Below are 18,658 nucleotides of genomic sequence, written 5' to 3' on the forward strand. Positions count from 1 at the left end.
TTAAGATCTCAGTTAAGAGGCCATGGATTAAAAGCTCTGGTTTTGCTGTCAATATTTTTTCTCCAGGCAAGAACATCGGTGCAGGAGCTTCAAATGGTTCATGGAGGAAATTGCTTATGACATTCCGTTACACTATCCCCTACCTCCCAAAAATGTTGAATGGGGAGAGGTGAGTAAACAAAGCAGCACAAGACACAAATACGGTGAGCATAAAGTGTAATCTGTGTCCTTACATGTTTGTTTGAAGATTCGGGGCTTTGAGACAAGTTACTGTATTGACAGCATGGGACACACAAATGGAGGGAATGTGGAAACTGGACCATGCCACAGAATGGGTGGCAATCAGGTAAATAAAACATCTCAGCAGCTAAAAATCATACTGTCTACTGTATTTCTGTCCATTAAGTGAACCCAAACTCTACATTTGGTTCTAATACAGTACGAATATAATGCATGTTCTTATGGGAATCAAGAAGTGATCTGTTAACAAGAAACAACTACAAAAGATGGGCTTGATCTTCGATCTTTAAAAGCAAACTGTTATTTGCTTGTTAGCCCTGGATGATGTACTGTATTATGAAGTGTTCTGAGATGGAAGAAGTCAACAGTCAAATCCGTACAGGTTAAATTGTTATTCTCTACCAGTCCTAATTTTCAACCAATGTTCTGCAAGCTTTCGAGCAGCAGATGTATTTTTGTTAGGGCAAGAACATTGCCATTTTTAAAGGATATTTGTAGAGCTGCAACTAACGATTATTTTAATAATCGACTAATCTGTCAATTTTCTTTTTTTTTCAATGAATTGATTAACTGGACTAAAAATGTCCATCCCTTTATTCAGAAACAGGACAGTATTTCAAATTGACAGTGCAGAAAATGAACAAAAATAAAATGATTATGATTCAGTTACAGGTTTGGTCCGTAACATAATGTCTATAATTGTTAGCCGTCATCTTGTTTCTCGATTAAATTGTTTTTCTTTACACTGTAATATGGATCCCCTGGGTCTGAAAACAAAAGAGCTGCAAGACTGTGTGGTTGGTCCGCTGAAGACGGGCCCTTCACCTGTCAATCAAATATACATTGACGTTCGCTGGAGTCAACGACTGGCTGAATAACGTGTGCCACTGAGGTTATGCTTAAAAAACTTTGCTGTGTTTGTGTTAATTGGGGACTAACACCCAACAACTCTGAGAGAGGCGCTGACATTTTAAACGACTTTGCTCCAGTGTAGCGAGCTGTTTAGCTCCTTAGCTCGCTAGCTCATGAGGTCACGGGCTAGGAAACATTCACGTTTGTTATTGGAGACTAAAACGCACAACAACCCGGAGCCAAGTGCTGATGTTTTAAACATCATCGGCACGGTGGAGCGAGCTTTTTAACTCCTTAATTCGTTGCTTGTTAGTTTGCGGGTAGCTCGTGAGCTCACGTTTAACTTTCCATTAAGGGTCTCTTTTGCGTGAATATGTGCTACACATGGAGCAAGGCTGTGGATTATTGGACTGAAAAAACTATCTTGTCAATTTCATTTCTGAACGATAATATAGTATTTACCGTGACAGGCCTAAAATATGAATATTTACTGTTGAGAGGCTAAAATTCTGAGGGATTTCTAGCAGTCTTGTTTTAACTGTTCTTAAAACATTCAGAATGTGTTCTATGCCAACATCTTGATTGAAATGACCTCTAATTTCGATGTGCTCCGGTAGCAGCGGTGATTTTTGTATCTTTTTGACTAGTGGTGTCGGTTGTAGCCATATTCATACTGGCAGACAATGGGTAGTATGGATATGGCTGAAGACTCCAGGAAAGTTTGTTGACCTGTGTGCTTGTGTGTGTTTGTATGTAGTTGTTCCGTGTCAATGAAGCCAACCAGCTGATGCAGTATGATCAATGCCTGACCAGAGGAAGGGATAATTCATCTGTCATCATCACACATTGTGACCAGAACCAGTACATTGAATGGAGATATTTCAAGGTGAAACAAAAACACACTAATTATCCCAGTACATAAAGAAGTATACAAAGTCAAGTTTAAAATGCCAGGTGTTTGTGATGGAAAAATGAGACCTTAAAGGAGGTATGGGTTCTTAATGGTCCATATAGTTGATTTTTTTATTTATGGATATATATATATATATATATATATATATATATATATATATATATATATTAGATCTTTATTACATATTATTTGAGCTCAAGAAAATAAAACTGGCAGTCATTTCCAATAATAGAAATCCATTTTAGAACAATTGGTAATAGTAAATGCCTCGGGAATGCCCCTTTTTTCATCGCCAAAATCGACATGCCCCGATATCTTGGTGTGACGTCAGGGGCAGAAGTGGAAACCAAATTGTGGGTCCCCGTTCCCATGGTCTCACCGTTTGTGGGTGGAGCCAAGGGGGTTGGGTGCAATATGAGCTGGCTTGGTGGTCCGATCTCCCACTACAGTGGCTGGCTCTAGAGCAGACATGTCAAGCTCCCGGCCCTTGGGCCACTTCCGGCCCATGCAGCAATTTCATCCAGCCCGAGGGATCAATTTAAAGTCAGCATGACATTGGCCCGCACAACCGCATCAGCCAAACGTGCACTTAATTCCATGAGCAGCATCTCATTTGTATGAACTACACAGTACTCAGTGTTGGGGGTGTGGGGGTATGACACCCGGTCAATCAGGTACAAGTTTCAAAGGAAACACATGGCTACTTACAGTGTGCATCCGCTCGTGCGTTTTAAGTACGAGTGACTGTTACTGTAAATTTAGAAAGCTCTGTTGTCAAGTGAGGATGGATGGATGGCTGAATGGATGGATGCATACGCATTGCCGAAGAACTGGTTGTGTCAGCGCAAATCTGCCACAAGTGAAAATGACTGGTGAACGACACCAATGAAAAGAACCCCGATGGACCTCTTAATTTATAGGAGGCAATGACGTCTCCAAGAATACTTTTCAGACTTTTATGGGGTGAGTTTTTATTCCCTGGCCAGGACGAAAACCACACTGCTCCTCCTGAATCTGAGATTCGACTTCCCGACGGACCCTCCTTTCCAGCACGCCTGAATAGACCTTACCATGGAGGCTGAGCAGTGTGATCCCCCTGATCCCCCCAGTGGACCAGCTCTACACCCTCGGCAGGGTCCTCGAGGGTGCATGGGAGTTCGCCCAACCAGTCTACATGTGTTTTGTGGACTTGGAGAAGGCGTTCGACCGTGTCCCTCGGGGAGTCCTGTGGAGGGTGCTTCAGGAGTATGGGGTACCGAACCCCCTAATACGGGCTGCTCGGTGCAGCGTCTGCAGTGATGCGGACTTTGTATCGGTCCGTTGTGGTAAAGAAGGAGCTAAGCCGAGAAGCGAAGCTCTCAATTTACCGGTCGATCTTCGTTCCTACCCTCACCTATGGTCATGAGCTGTGGGTCGTGACCGAAAGAACGCGATCCCGGATACAAGCGGCCGAAATAAGTTTCCTCCGCAGGGTGTCCGGGCTCTCCCTTAGAGAGAGGGTGAGAAGCTCGGTCATCCGGGAGGATCTCAGAGTAGAGCCGCTGCTCCTCCGCATTGAGAGGAGCCAGATGAGGTGGCTGGGGCATCTGATTCGGATGCCTCCCGGACGCCTCCCTGGTGAGGTGTTCCGGGCACGTCCCAACGGACATCCCCATTAGCTTGTGCCGTAGCAGTTTGCTAATCTTCCTCGGATCCACATATAATCAATAGTACAAACAATAGATTAGTACAGTAGTTACTCAAAATACATGCTACAGAGTCAAACAAGTAAACAACATTAACACAAGACACCAATTAATAATTTGAGATATGAAATCAAATACTGTTTAAACAAAAAAAACAATTTTAATCCTCAAGCAACACCTCTCAGATGAAAACAGTATCAACTGGATATGCTGTTTTAAAACCAAATCAGAATCATCTTTATTTGCCAAGTACAGTATGTCGACAACAGACAATAAATTGACAGAGAATACTTTTGAGAATTGTGCAAATGATGCCAAGTCCTCTAGCAATTTAGAGCAGTTTCAAATAACTAATAGAACAATAGTGTGGTACCATTGTGTACCACAGCACAGAGACTTCAAAAAATGTTTGCAGTTTAAAGTGACGAGTAGTACGATAATCTTGAAACGGTGTGCTAATGGTGCAGTCATTTCTCAAGCAGATGAGTGGATCGTATCGGTCAATAACAGATATGCAAGTAGTGCAGAGTGACGAGACAACTATAGTGAGTGTACGAATAATGGACAGACCCTTTCCAAAACATTTGGATATCATGGAAAAGTATAAAAAGTTAACCTTTCATTTATGATAGATTCAGGACCCACAATTTAAACCATTTAAAATATTTTTTGTTTATTTTTACATAATTTGGGCTTCCATCTCATAAAACCCACAAAATCAGGAATTCAAAAAATGTGAATACTGTGAAGAAATCACAATTTACTTCTCAGTTTTTGTAGAAAAAAAAAATAGGGTTTCATTAAATCAATCTAAATATGGTACTTTTAAAACGATGTTAATCTTCGGTGGAGACTGGTTAGAGCGTCAGCCTCACAGTTCTGAGGACCGGGGTTCAATCCCCGGCCCCGCCTGTGTGGAGTTTGCATGTTCTCCTCATGCTTGCGTGGGTTTTCTCCGGGCACTCCGGTTTCCTCCCACATCCTAAAAACATGCATGGTAGGTTAATTGAAGACTCTAAATTGCCCGGAGGTGTGAATGTGAGTGCGAATGGTTGTTTGTTTAAATGTGCCCTGCGATTGGCTGGCAACCAGTTCAGGGTGTACCCTGCCTCCTGCCCGTTGATAGCTGGGATAGGCTCCAGCGCTCCCGCGACCATAGTGTAGATAAGCGGCTCAGAAGATGGATGGATGGATGGATGGATGTTAATCTTCAATACTTGGTTAGGAATCCCTTTGCTTTAATCACAGCATTGAGGCAATCAGCCTATGGCATTGCCTGGGAGTTCTGGAAGCCCAGATTTCCTTGATGCTTGCTGTCAGTTGTTCTTTGTTTTTGGGTCTGGTGCCCCTCATTTTCCTCTTGATAATACCCCTTAGATTCTCAATGGGGTTTAGAACCGGCGAGTTGGCTGACCAGTCAAGCACTGTAATGGCATGGACATCAAACCAGGTTTTGGTGTTGGAAGATGAAATCTGCATCTACATACAGATCCTCAGCAGAAGGAATCATGAAGTCCTCTAAAACATTCTGGTAGACTCTTGGGTGACCTTGGATTTAAGAAAGCAAAGTTTACCAACACCTGCACTGGACATTGCACCCCAAATCATGACAGACTGTGGATATTTCACACTGGAGCTCAAGCAGCTTGGGTTCTGTTCTTCACCAGTCTTCCTCCAAACCCGAGAACCTTGATTCCAGAATGAAAGGGACACCTTTATCACAAAAGAGGACCTTGGACCACTGGCCAACAGTCCAGTTGAGACGCTTCCTACGTTGGCTCAGGCTCAGAAGTGGCTTGACCCGAGGAAGCCGACAGTTGTAGCCCATCTCCCGGATGCGTCTGAATGTGGTGGTTTTTGAAGCTGTGACTCCCACCTCATTCCACTCTTTCTGGATCTCTGCTAGATTCTTGCATCTTCTCTGTTTGATAATCCGCTGAAACCCACTAGACTTTCCATTGATATTGTTGGACACAGCATTCTGTGAACAGCCAACCTCCTCAGCTATGAACCTTTGTGGCTTGCAATGCAAACTAAAATGTGGCTTACCCGTTTTAGTTTGCATTGTTTGATCACGCCTACCTTTTTTTTTGTCCTGTTCGGTTGTTAGGTCAAGCAGAATGGAGGATCTGTATCCCTTTCATGCCAGAACAGTTTTACTGTATCACAGTGGAGTTTTTAAGCTACCGCTGTGGTTTCTTAGTATTATTGTGGATATTTAAATGCAGCCCTATGGGGGGCAGAAGTCAGTGCAAACTGTAGGCCGGTCCAAAGCCCGGATAAATGCAGAGGGTTGCATCAGGAAGCACATCCGGCTTAAAACTTTGCCAAACAAATATGAGCATTCATCCAAACAATTCCATACCGGATCAGTCGTGGGTTAACAACGTCCGCCACCTGCGCCGTCAACCTGCAGGGCGCCGTTGGAAATTCAGCTACTGTGGGTTGAAGTCAAAGAAGAAGAAGAGGCGGAAAGCGGGTTTATCGGCAGAAAGAGAAGAGGAAAGCACAGAGCCTAGAACTGAATGTGGGAACTTTGAATGTTGGGACTATGACAGGAAAATATCGGGAGTTGGTTGACATAATGAGAAGAAAGGTTGATATATTACAGGAGACCAGGTGGAAAGGCAGTAAGGCTAGAAGTTTAGGGGCAGGGTTTAAATTATTTTACCATGGTGTAGATGGGAAGAGAAATGGAGTCGGGGTTATTTTAAAAGAAGAGTTGGCTAAGAATGTCTTGGAGGTGAAAAGATTATCAGATCGAGTGATGAGGCTGAAACTTGAAATTGAGGGTGTTTTGTAGTTTTGTAGTAGAAGTAGTTCTGAACGTCCCAGACAGAGAGAGAGTCGTAATTGGTGCAGATTGTAATGGACATGTTGGTGAAGGTAATAGGGGTGATGAAGAAGTGATGGGTAAGTACGGCATCCAGGAAAGGAACTTGGAGGGACAGATGGTGGTAGACTTTGCAACAAGGATGCAAATGGCTGTAGTGAACACTTTTTTCCAGAAGAGGAACGAATATAGGGTGACCTACAAGAGCGGAGGTATAAAACGCAGGTGTATTACATCTTGTGCAGACGATGTAATCTGAAGGAGGTTACCAACTGTAAGGTAGTGGTAGGGGAGAGTGTAGCTAGACAGCATAGGATGGTGGTGTGTAAGATGACTCTGGTGGTGGGTAGGAAGATTAGGAAGACAGGCAGAGAAGAGAACCATGTGGTGGAAGCTGAGACAGGACGAGTGTTGTGCAGCTTTTCGGGAAAAGGTGAGACAAGCTCTCTGTGGACGGGAGTAGCTTCCAGAAGACTGGACCACTGCAGCCAAGGTGATCAGAGTGGCAGGCAGGAGAGTACTTGGTGTATCTTCTGGCAGGAAAGGTGAGAAGGAGACTTGGTGGTGGTCCAGCACCACAGTTCCTCTCTGGGTACTCTGTCATATGATTTCTCTAGATCCACAAAGACACAATGTAGCTTCTTCTGACCCTCTCAGTACTTTTCCATCAACATCCTCAATGCAAATAATGCATCTGTGGTACTCTTTCTAGGCATGAAACCGTACTGTTGCACGCAAATACTCACTTCTGTCCTGAGTCTAGCCTCCACTACTCTTTCCCATACCTTCATTGTGTGGCTCATCAACTTTATTCCTCTGTAGTTCCCACAGCCCTGCTCATCACCCTTGTTCTTAAAAATGGGCACCAGCACACTTTTCCTCCATTCTTCAGGCATCTTCTCACACGCTAGAATTCTATTGAACAAGCTGGTCAAAAACTCCACAGCCACCTCGCCGAGATTCTTCCATACCTCCAGAGGAATGTCATCAGGACCACTGCCTCTCCATTTTTCATCCTCTTTCATGGCTTTCTAACTTCCCCTTTACTAATCATTGCCACTTCCTGGTCCACCACACTTAGCTCCTTTACTCTTCTTTCTCTCACATTTTCCTCATTCATCAGCTCCTCAAAGTATTATTTCCATCTATCCAGCACACTACTGGCACCAGTCAACACTTACGCAATATATTCTATGACGAGATATAGCCAGTTGATTGATGTTAAAAGCGTGTTTGTTTTTCCAGTTTAATAGAATTGTTTTCTTAGCGGTAGCTAACCCGACAAGTACCATAGTTTCTCGTGTATCATGTGCATTTTCTGCCCCCAAAAAATGTCAAGAATCAATTATGCGTATATATATGGGAAATATATGGGAAAATGAAAAAAACACTTTCCCATTTTATATATATATATATATATATATATATATATATATATATATATATATATATATAGTGGTTATGAAAGAGCTGTACACTTTCATTCCAATGTGCCACCACCACCTAGAGGTTACGAGAAAAGTGTACACTTTCATTCTAATATACCAACCCCACTGGGAGGTTATGAAAAAGGTGGAGCCTACACTTTTATTCCAATTTGACAGGGGTCCGTATGACTGCATATATGTACAGGTGTGCTCATAAGTTTATATACCCTGGCAGACTTTCTGAAATATATATATTTTTTTAAATACGACTGATGACTGAACAGCAACCATCATAAATGTCTTTATGGTTATGTTTTGTTTGATGATAGTTTTTCTGAAATGCTTGACAGTTTAATTTGAATCCCATTAAAATTATATGTGTTTTGCATGGCCCTTCGTGTGTTCTTTAAAGAATTTTACCCGTCTTACAAATTCTGCCTGGGTAATCAAACATATGAGCACAACTGTGTGTTTTCATTTATGAAAGTCGGGCTGTGAATTTCAAAATAAGAGCAAGTAAATGAAAAGAAAGTATTATATGTTCAAATAAAGTGCTTAACTTCAGAATGATTATTTGGAAAAACTTGCAAAATAAAGATAATACTTCATGTTTTGTTCATATGGATAGAAGCAGAATCATGCATTGTAAATATGCATGTACATTGGTAGAAGGATTTTCCAGAATTTTGAGGTCAACTTTGGGGGTGCGTAGAGACATAGAAAGGTCTTCTTCCCATTTAGTGATTGGTAAGTACATTGATTTAGTGCATGAAATTAATTCATAAACCTTTGAGAGATTTATTTTCCTTTGCGGAAGCTTCACTATTTGCTTAACAAACTCCGGCAGTTTGAGGGTGCTCTGTAGTGTCTTTTAATTTATTGTGTTGAAGAAAGTTTCCGCCTGTTGTTTGGTATTCTTGGAACAGTTCATCCCGTGTCCTAAAAATATTATCATTAAATAGTTGTTGTAGATGGTCAATTCCATGTTGTTCCCATGTGCTAAAATAATCAGAATCATCTTTATTTGTCAAGTATGTCAAACACACACAAGGAATTTGTCTATGGTAGTTGGAGCTGCTTGAGTAAGACAACTTGCAGTCAATTGACTGAGAATACTTTTGAGACATAAAGACAGTCACTGAGCAATAAAAGGTTACCAGTCATGTGGTAAATTCCGGTACAATTTATTTATGTTTGAAATTACTACTAAAACAATAGTCCAGTGCAATGACCATTGTGCAAAGGGCACCAAGACTTCAAGAAAATGTATGCAGTTTAAAGTGACTAGTACTGTGATAATCTAGGACAATGTCAATTGTGCAAATAGTGCAGATGCTACTGAAGCACATGAGTGGCCAGTATTGGTCAACAACAGATATGAAAATAGTGCAGAGTGGCGAGACTACCACAGTGAGTACACGAGTAAAGTATAATTGGTCTGACAGAAATGTGACAATAATCTCAAGACAAAAATTGGCAGCATTTACAACGGAATTGTAAGTTAACTGTTTAAGAAGTTAATGGCAAGAGGGAAGAAGCTGTTGGAATGTCTGTTTGTTTTAGTTTGCATTGTTCGATAGCGCCTACCGGAGGGAAGGAGCTGGAAGAGGTGGTGACCAGGATATGGAGGGTCCAATAGGATTTTGCATGATCTTGTCTTAGTTCAGGCAGCGTGCAAGTCCTCAAGGTGTGCAGAGGGGGGTACGGACAATCTTTTCAGCAGTTTTGATTGTCCGTTGCAGTCGGAGTTTGATGAGACCGATGACGTGTGGTGTTGTCTGAAAACTTCAGGAGTCTGACAGCCGGGTGCGTTGAGGTGCAGTCGTTCGTGTAGAGAGAGAAGAGCACTGGAGAGAGGACACAACCTCACACTACCTTGGGGCGCCCCAGTGCTGGTGGTGCGTGTAGATGAGGTGGTGTCCCCCAGCCTCACCTGCTGTGTCCTGCCCGTCAGGAAGCTGTAAATCCACTGGCAGATGGCAGGCGAGCCTCTGAGCTGGAGAAGCTTGTGGGAGAGGAGTTCAGGGTATATTGTTAATTTTGAAATCTGGATTTTGCCATATGTGAGAGAGCATACTGGGCGCTAATTGTAATCCTGTAGTTTCTAAACCTTTCCACCAAGCCGTGAAGGTGGATGTGATTATTGGGTTCTTGAAACATTTATGGTATTTAAGACTTGGTGAAATAAGTGAGTTTGATGTTGTTGCAGTATAGCTGTTCCAATTCTAGCCAAGAATGATGCTCCTCACTGTGGTGCATCAGTTTGATTAGGTATTGTAATTGGTTAGCAAAATAATAGTGTTTAAAGTTGGAAGCATTTAGGCCTCCTTCCTGTTTACTTTTCGGAAGAGTGGATAAACTAACTCTACTTATTTTTTGAAGAAAATTTATGACGGCAGTAACCCACCTTTCAATCCATTTAAATGTGGGCTTAAATGGAATCATAGAGAATAAATAATGTGTTTGAGGTAAGGATTCATTTTTATTGTGGCTATTCTTCCCAGTAGTGATATCGGCAAGTTATTCCAGCATCTTCAGTCAGCTGAGATTTTTCCAGAAGTGGAGTGTAATTTAGAAAGGTTAGCTCTGTGAGTTTTGACGAAATATTAATACTGTAGCGGACATGCTCCCCGCAAACGGAGGTGACACAGTGGCTCCCCACGGTTTGACAAACTGCAGTCTTCCAAATGGCCCTGCTGTGAGACTGCCCCCAAGGAGATGCTTTGGACCCTAAAGTAATTAGCAGGTCTCCTCGAAATCTTGGTTTACAGTCATCAAAGCGTCCTTTCTTCGTTTGAACTCACAACAGTCCAAAAGGGACCGATCGACGATGGAATGCAAATACAGCAACAAACTATTTGCTTCATATCCAAACGTGCATGCAAGGTGCCACCCGCAGGCTTTCGAGAGGAAATGCAATGTCGACTGGGCGGACTCTCATTTGATGTTTAACCAAGGAAAAATGTCTGTTTTGATATTTCACGAACTCTCCAGAATTATTCCAAATGTATGCCTTGATGTCTGTGTCATTGTGTCAACTTTACAAACGCAGCTGTGAGAGTTGGAGAATTGTTTGTCTTGGATTTGACTCCAAGCCGCATGAAATGTGATTTGAATCATAAGCAGGTGATTTGTCAAAACTAAAGTATAAACATTCTATGTGCTTGACCTGTGAGAAAAGAGAGTACCAAGTTGAGGTTATTTTATATTAATATATGATTTTAAACGCATTTGATCAAATTTGGAGACAAGATTCAGGCAGGTGGATGTGGTCTTCTCCGTCCTTCTTCGACACGCCCCTGTGGTACTTAACCCTGGCGCTTGTGTTTTGTTTTTCCTAGCCTCTTGTCTTGCTGGCAGCTCGCCAGGCGGGCTGGCTTCAGCCACCCCTCCCCCCTGCCTTTTTCTTTTGTGCGGGCACACGGCTCGGTAACCGCGAGCCTCAGAATGGAGACTATGCTTCCCAGCCTCAATGTGCGCCAAGTACGCTCCCAGCCAAGCGTGATCGCGCTGAAATTGCCAGAGAGCCACAAAAAAGGCAGGAAGAGAGACGGTCCTGTTCTCCCAAGAAGGCGTGACGATCAACCATTTTTCTTCTCCCACCTCTTTTATTTTGCTTTATTTATTTTATTTTTTTTATTTTGCTTTGTCTTTTTCTTCTGCAACCTAACCTGTCACCTTGCTTCCTGAGCCACTTCCAGAGAGAGACAACCACCCACCATCTTGAGCTTACGGTCGAGAGTAGACACGGCAAAACCTTTGCCAGAATGTACAATAGTAGTGGCTAATAATTTCGGGGAAATTACTAGCTTCAGACAAAATCTCAACTTTGTCCTCTCTCTCTCTCTCTCTCGTCCGCACTGGACGAGGCAAACGCTCACGGTTCCAACTTAAGTCCAACACACGATGTCCTATTTCCCTTTTCGTAGACCTACTTTTCGTCTTTTTATCATTATTCGTGTTATTTTCTTTCGTTTTCTTTCGTTTCCCTTTGTGTGTTTCCCTCTAGATCCCATGTCGATGTCATTAAATATACCATCAAATTTCACTCTTGGTTGTATTTTGTGTGTGTTCTGAGTTTAAGTAAGCCTCTGTTATCTAGAACTAAAAATCTCATAGTATCACAACCTTCAGATTACGAGACTGATAAAAACGTTTTTCTTAACTTTCCCTCAATTTTATACCTATAAAAAGTGACGTGGGTCCCCTTTACGAGACATATTAATTTGATTTTAACAATTAAACTTAAAATTACGGTAAACCGGAAGTAACGCAAGTGTCGCTTCCGGCTTATTCTTTTCTCCTAAATTAATACAATTTTTATTTGACTAATATACAACCCCGATTCCAATGAAGTTGGGACGTTGTGTTAAACATAAATAAAAACAGAATACGATGATTTGCAAATCATGTTCAACCTATATTTAATTGAATACACTACAAAGACAAGCTATTTAATGTTCCAACGGATAAACTTTATTGTTTTTAGCAAATAATCATTAACTTAGAATTTTATAGCTGCAACACGTTCCAAAAAAGCTGGGACAGGGTCATGTTTACCACTGTGTTACATCACCTTTTCTTTTAACAACATTCACTAAATGTTTGGGAACTGAGGACACTAATTGTTGAAGCTTTGTAGGTGGAATGAATTCCCATTCTTGCTTGATTTGCAAGCTTCAGCTGTTCAACAGTCCGGGGTCTCCGTTGTTGTATTTTACGCTTCATAATGCGGCACACATTTTCAATGGGAGACAGGTCTGGACTGCAGGGAGGCCAGTCTAGCACCCGCACTCTTTTACTACGAAGCCACGCTGTTGTAACACGTGCTGAATGTGGTTTGGCATTGTCTTGCTGAAATAAGCAGGGGCGTCCATGAAAAAGATGTTGCTTGGATGGCAGCATATGTTTCTCCAAAACCTGTATGTACCTTTTTCAGCATTAATGGTGCCTTCACAGATGTGTAAGTTACCCATACCATTGGCACTAACACAGCCTCATACCATCACAGATTTGCGTCCATAACAGTCCGGATGGTTCTTTTCCTCTTTGGCCCGGAGGACACAACGTCCACAATTTCCAAAAACAATTTGAAATGTGGACTCGTCGGACCACAGAACACTTTTCCACTTTGCATCAGTCCATCTTAGATGAGCTCGGGCCCAGAGAAGCCGGTGGCGTTTCTGGGTGTTTTTGATAAATGACTTGCTTTGCATAATAGAGTTTCAAGTTGCACTTACAGATGTAGCGCCGAACTGTATTTACTGACATTGGTTTTCTGAAATGTTCCTGAGCCCATGTGGTGATATCCTTTACACATTGATGTCGGTTTTTGATGCAGTGCCGCCTAAAGGATCGAAGGTCAAGGGCATTCAATGTTGGTTTTCAGACTTGCCGCTTACATGTAGTGATTTCTCCAGATTCTCTGAACCTTTTGATGATATTATTGACCGTAGATGATGAAATCCCTGAATTCCTTGGAATTGTACGTTGAGGAACATTGTCCTTAAACTGTTCGACTATTTTCTCACGCACTTGTTCACAAAGAGGTGAACCTCGCCCCATCTTTGCTTGTGAATGACTGAGCAATTCAGGGAAGCTCCTTTTATACCCAATCATGGCACCCACCTGTTCCCAATGAGCCTGTTCACCTGTGGGATGTTCCAAACAGGTGTTTGATGAGCATTCCTCAACTTTCTCAGTCTTTTTTGCCACCTGTCCCAGCTTTTTGGTACGTGTGGCAGCCATAAAATTCTAAGTTCATGATAATTTGCTAAAAATGAAGTTTTTCAGTTTGAACTATTTTTGTCTTGAAAAGGGGGCACCGCATCTCTTTTTTTAGGCAAAAGGGACGAATATCAAGTATCATAATCTAGAAGGCTGCTACATTTATGAAATATGAGTCCTCAATTCCAGAGGTTTATGATTAACTCAAAACACACACAAAACACAACAAGAAGTTGAATATTCTAGAAAATTTAACTATATCTTAAGGGAAATCTACAGGGAAACAATACGGAGGGATCTAACGACAAAAAGGAAACACAAATAATGGTGAAAGAAAAATAGGCATACGAAAGGGGAAATAGGAAACTGTGTGTTGCTGGGCTAGAAATGAAAATGTGAGCGTTTAAAGAGTGAGTCATAATGAGAGAGAGCAAAGTTGGGATTTGTGTGAACCTGGTATTTTACCCCAAAATTAGTAGGGACTCATTTTGTTACATTCTGGCAAGGATTGTTGTGCTACTCATGACGATAGATCCGTGGGTCTTTGGGGTGGTCTGTCTCCTGAGCATCTCAGGAGAAAAAAGAAAGCTTCACATGAGCAAAAAGGATGGGGGAAAAAGAAAACAAAAAAAACGATGCAAAAAGAAAGTTGTCCTGTTTGGGTGTGCTCGTAACTTTTCCTGTCGTTGAACATGTGGTGGGCCCCGCGTTTGCTCTCAATTGCGGGCCTGACCGGTACGGAGTGCTTCCAGGGGTGGCTCCCCCAACAAATCAGGCTGAGAAAAACGATCAAAGCCGACGGGAAAGCACCGCCGTCTTTGTCCGGTGGTCACTTGCGCACGTGGTGTCAACAGAAAACAAAGGGGTGGCGAAGGCCGCCCCGTAGCTGGAGAGCTGTTAGCCAAGAGCAGAAAGAGGACGGAGTCAAGCTGTTGGCCAAGAGCAGAAGCAAGAGCAGGAAGAGGACTGAGTCAAAGGTTAAATACCCAGCAGGTGTGTCTAAGAGACGGAAACTGGAGAAAACCACGCCCATCGATTTGAATTTTGGTCTACAATTTAGCCATAAAAATGGTTTAAAACTCATATATTGATGTAAAGTACTCCCAACTTTGTTCTCTTAGTCATAGATCAAGCATATAGAATAATTATTTAAACTTTAGTCTTGACAGATCCACTGCTTATTGTTCAATACAACATTTCGTAATGTTTGGCTTCAAATCAAGACGAACAGTTCTCAAAGTCGCGCAGCTGGACCTGTAAAGTTGAAACAATGAGGCTGAAGAATGTACAAAAAGAGAATACACATTTTTGTCGTCGGTTGACCGTTCTTTCTCAAGATTTTGTTCTCTCGAACAATTCGGCAGCTCAAAGAATTACCTCCAAAATACATCCAATCATCATCAGTGACCACACACCAATTTCTCTCAATGTAAAAATGTTGTCAAATCTGGAACCCCAACCTACATGGCGCTTTAACACGTCCCTATTGAAGGACTCAGACTTTGATTCTTTCGTGAGGAAGGAATGGGACGAGTCTTTGAAATTCAACGACTCCCCAACCATATCCATCTCTGCTGTGGGAAACCGGGAAAGAGGTCAAATCATCTCATACTCTTCGTACAAGAACAAACATTAGAAAATGAAATTGAGGAAAAAATTAAACACCTCACAGAAGATATGCAATTAATCCGACAGATACGCTTAGAAACCAACTTCAATAGGCAAAACATCAATTAGACATCATCTTATCAAAAAGAACATATTTTCTACAACAGTTAAGATACACTAACTTTGAGTACAATAATAAATCAGGCAAATTTCTTGCAAACCAACTTCAGCGCAATAAAGAAAAGTCATTAATTACAGCCATTCAAGATTCAAACGGCAACTGTACACAGTCACCACTAGAAATAAATGAAATATTTTACAATTATTATAGCATCTTATACACATCTTCAAACAACCCAGACCAAAAAGAAATTGAAACTTATATTAAGGATCTAAACATCCTCAATTAAATACAGGAATTAAAGACAGTCTTGATGTTCCTTTAACCATCACAGAATTACACAATGCATTTAAAAAATATGCTATCGGGACGAGCGCCTCCGTCGAATTCATTAAACATTTTTGGCCAATACTAGCGCCTCTCTTTTTCAGAACAGTCAAGGAGATAAACGATAAAGGTCATATAAGTAGCCATATGAACACAGCTTCAATTAAATTATTACTAAAGTCAGGCAAAGAGCCCGCTCTCCCGGCTAATTATCGGCCCTTATCACTGATTAATGTAGATATCAAGATTATCTTGAAAGCGCTCGCAGCGAGATTTGAAAAGGTACTCCCGTCGATAATCCACTATGAGCAGACAGGCTTCATTAAAGGTAGAAGTTCCACAAATAACGTCAGACGTCCAGTAAATCTTATTAGCATGTCACAGTGTACAAATCTAAATGCAATCATCATGTCACTTGACGCAGAGAAAGCTTTCGATAAAGTTAATTGGGCTTTCCTGTTTGCAGTACTTCGCAAATTTGGCTTCGGGCACTCATTTATATATTGGACAGCAACATTATACAAGTAACCAAAAGTGACAATCACGACGAATCGGATCACATCACAAAGTTTTACTTTACAAAGTGGAACCAAGCAAAGATGTCCACTCTCACCAATGCTATTTGCAAGATTCATCGAACCTCTTGCTTCTGCTATACGTCAATCAGAATCAGCATCATCTTTGCTTGTGAACGACTGAGCAATTCAGGGAAGCTCCTTTTATACCCAATCATGGCCCCCGCCTGTTCCCAATGAGCTTGTTCACCTGTGGGATGTTCCCAAAAGGTGTTTGATGAGCATTCCTCAACTTTCTCGGTCTTTTCTGCCACCTGTCCCAGCTCTTTTGGAATGTGTTGCAGCCATACAATTCCAAGTTAATGATTATTTGCTAAAAACAATCAAGTTGATCAGTTTGAACATGAAATACCTTGTCTTTGTAGTGTATTCTATTCAATATAGATTGAACATGATTTGCAAATCATTGTATTGTGTTTTGATTTATGTTTAACACAGCGTCCCAACTTTATTGGAATTGGGGTTGTATTTCGCTCTTCAGAATGAAGCTGCTGTTGGCAGGCATGCCGCTGCTGCTTGAGTGTGTGAGTTGTGTTTATGGACACTGCGTAAATGGGAGCGAATATGGTCCTTGTTTCTTTTGTAATACAATACATAGTTGTAAAAATGGATTACTCAAAAAAGTATTATTTGTATCAGAATGCTTAAAACACTGTACAATCGCACTGTGGTTATATGGAATGTATTTTGTTTTGTAATGTTAGAGTAGATAAGATAAAATATTTTGTTAATATAGTCAGCTAGAGCTGCTGGGAATGCAAAGTTATCTATGTCATTTCACCATTGTTCCTGTGATACTGTGTTGTGTGTTTTTGTTTCCATACTAAGGACAGCTGACTACTAGTGTGGATTGAATGGGTGGGAACAATGGGAAATAAAATGCCAGTATTTTGAAGGTAATGGCCCGTCAGCAACATACAGTATTGAGAGAAAAAAAACAAAAAAACATTTTTGGAACGGTGAACTGAACTTTGAACTAGTTTGCATAGAAAATAAACTTACACAACACTGATCCTGTATTATTTCACATTGCAATATATCTTGCAGGTTTAAAAAGAATCGCAGTCATTTTTTTCCCCAATATCGTGCAGCCCTACTTTGTATCCACCGCAGGGTCCAAATAGAGTCGCTGAAATTTATTTGGGGTTAAACAGAGACACTTTAAATGGTGGAAGTTGTTTGGGGACTAACATGACTTTGAATGTAATTGCTTAACTCTGAACACACCCACATCTTCAGTAAAAAGAGGCCATATGCACTCGTGCAACCACATCATCTCATCTTTTTTTTACTTCCCCTCTCTAAAATATTGTTGTTTTTTTTCAGTTGAGTTATAGGAACAACTTATAGTTGTAACTAATTGTGGGGGGGAAAAGTTTTAAAATAATTTATCTTGGTCTCATTTTTGTATATCACATAAACCTGGCATTTGAACCGGTGTGTGTAGCCCTTTATCCACTGGGGCTTTCCTTCACCTCCTTTGTTTATTTGTGTATTACTGACTGTGTTGATTGCGTTAACAAAAATAATTACATAATAGGTGTTTTAACATCAGCTGTCCATTCTTTTTGCAAGTTGGAGCTGAACTGTTTCAATTATCCTAATTTGTTGAAGTTCTATGGAAGTGACTCTTATTTTAAGGGGGGAAAAATGAATGTGTCGGAAACTTCTTAATTTAAGAAAGGATATTGTTCAAAACACTATCTGGAAACTTTCTTTGCTTGACATAAGTATAAAATGATCAACTCTTAGATATATGGACTAAATAAGAACAAAAAGTACGATTTACTTGAAATAAGTAATACTTTTACACAGTAATCTGTTAGCTAGTATTTAACACTCAAAACAAGATGGAGAACATAATTTGACTAGATTTGACAATAACGCTTGTTAAGCTGTAATAAATTTGTAGTGTAGACGAACGTTCGACAGTATTTTTACTACTCTCCCTGTTTATAATTTCAACATAGATACATTTATTTTTCTGTTAAACTAGAGTATAAAGATCTGATTAAAGTTTTGATTTGAAGAAGAAAATGATTTGAAGCGAATTAATATTGGTCAGATATTTTTTTAATAGATATTGACAGCAAAACATCTGTTGACAGAATGTACCACTTTTTTTCTCAGTGTCTTTTTCCACTATGCTTTCAGGATCTCCATCGCTTCACCCATGTACCAACAGGTAAATATTGTGCAATGTACTGGACTTGGCTTCTTTGGAATCTGTTTAATGACGCAACAAAATTATTTCTCATTTCTGTCCGGATGACCTGACCTGACAGTAGTAGATGTAGATGAGCAAAATGTTCTGTTGAAAAATCTGCCTTCTATGTCCCCATCTTGTGCC

At 41.0% G+C, this 18,658-nt stretch overlaps 1 protein-coding gene across 3 annotated transcripts in view; it reads left to right on the forward strand.

The window, feature by feature from the left end:
* galnt7 (UDP-N-acetyl-alpha-D-galactosamine: polypeptide N-acetylgalactosaminyltransferase 7) overlaps positions 1–18,658 on the forward strand; it is a 123,860-nt gene that overhangs the window by 96,989 nt on the left and 8,213 nt on the right. For 2 of the 3 annotated variants that reach the window (XM_061678676.1, XM_061678678.1), the window contains exons 11-14: positions 67–169; positions 248–346; positions 1,850–1,978; positions 18,439–18,493. In XM_061678676.1, coding sequence (XP_061534660.1) covers positions 67–169; positions 248–346; positions 1,850–1,978; positions 18,439–18,493 — 386 coding nt within the window. The remainder of the gene's footprint in view (positions 1–66; positions 170–247; positions 347–1,849; positions 1,979–18,438; positions 18,494–18,658) is intronic. The other variant, XM_061678679.1, reaches the window with a different exon arrangement.

The sequence above is a fragment of the Phycodurus eques genome, chromosome 6 (assembly GCF_024500275.1).
Source record: "Phycodurus eques isolate BA_2022a chromosome 6, UOR_Pequ_1.1, whole genome shotgun sequence".
Lineage (NCBI taxonomy): Eukaryota > Metazoa > Chordata > Actinopteri > Syngnathiformes > Syngnathidae > Phycodurus > Phycodurus eques.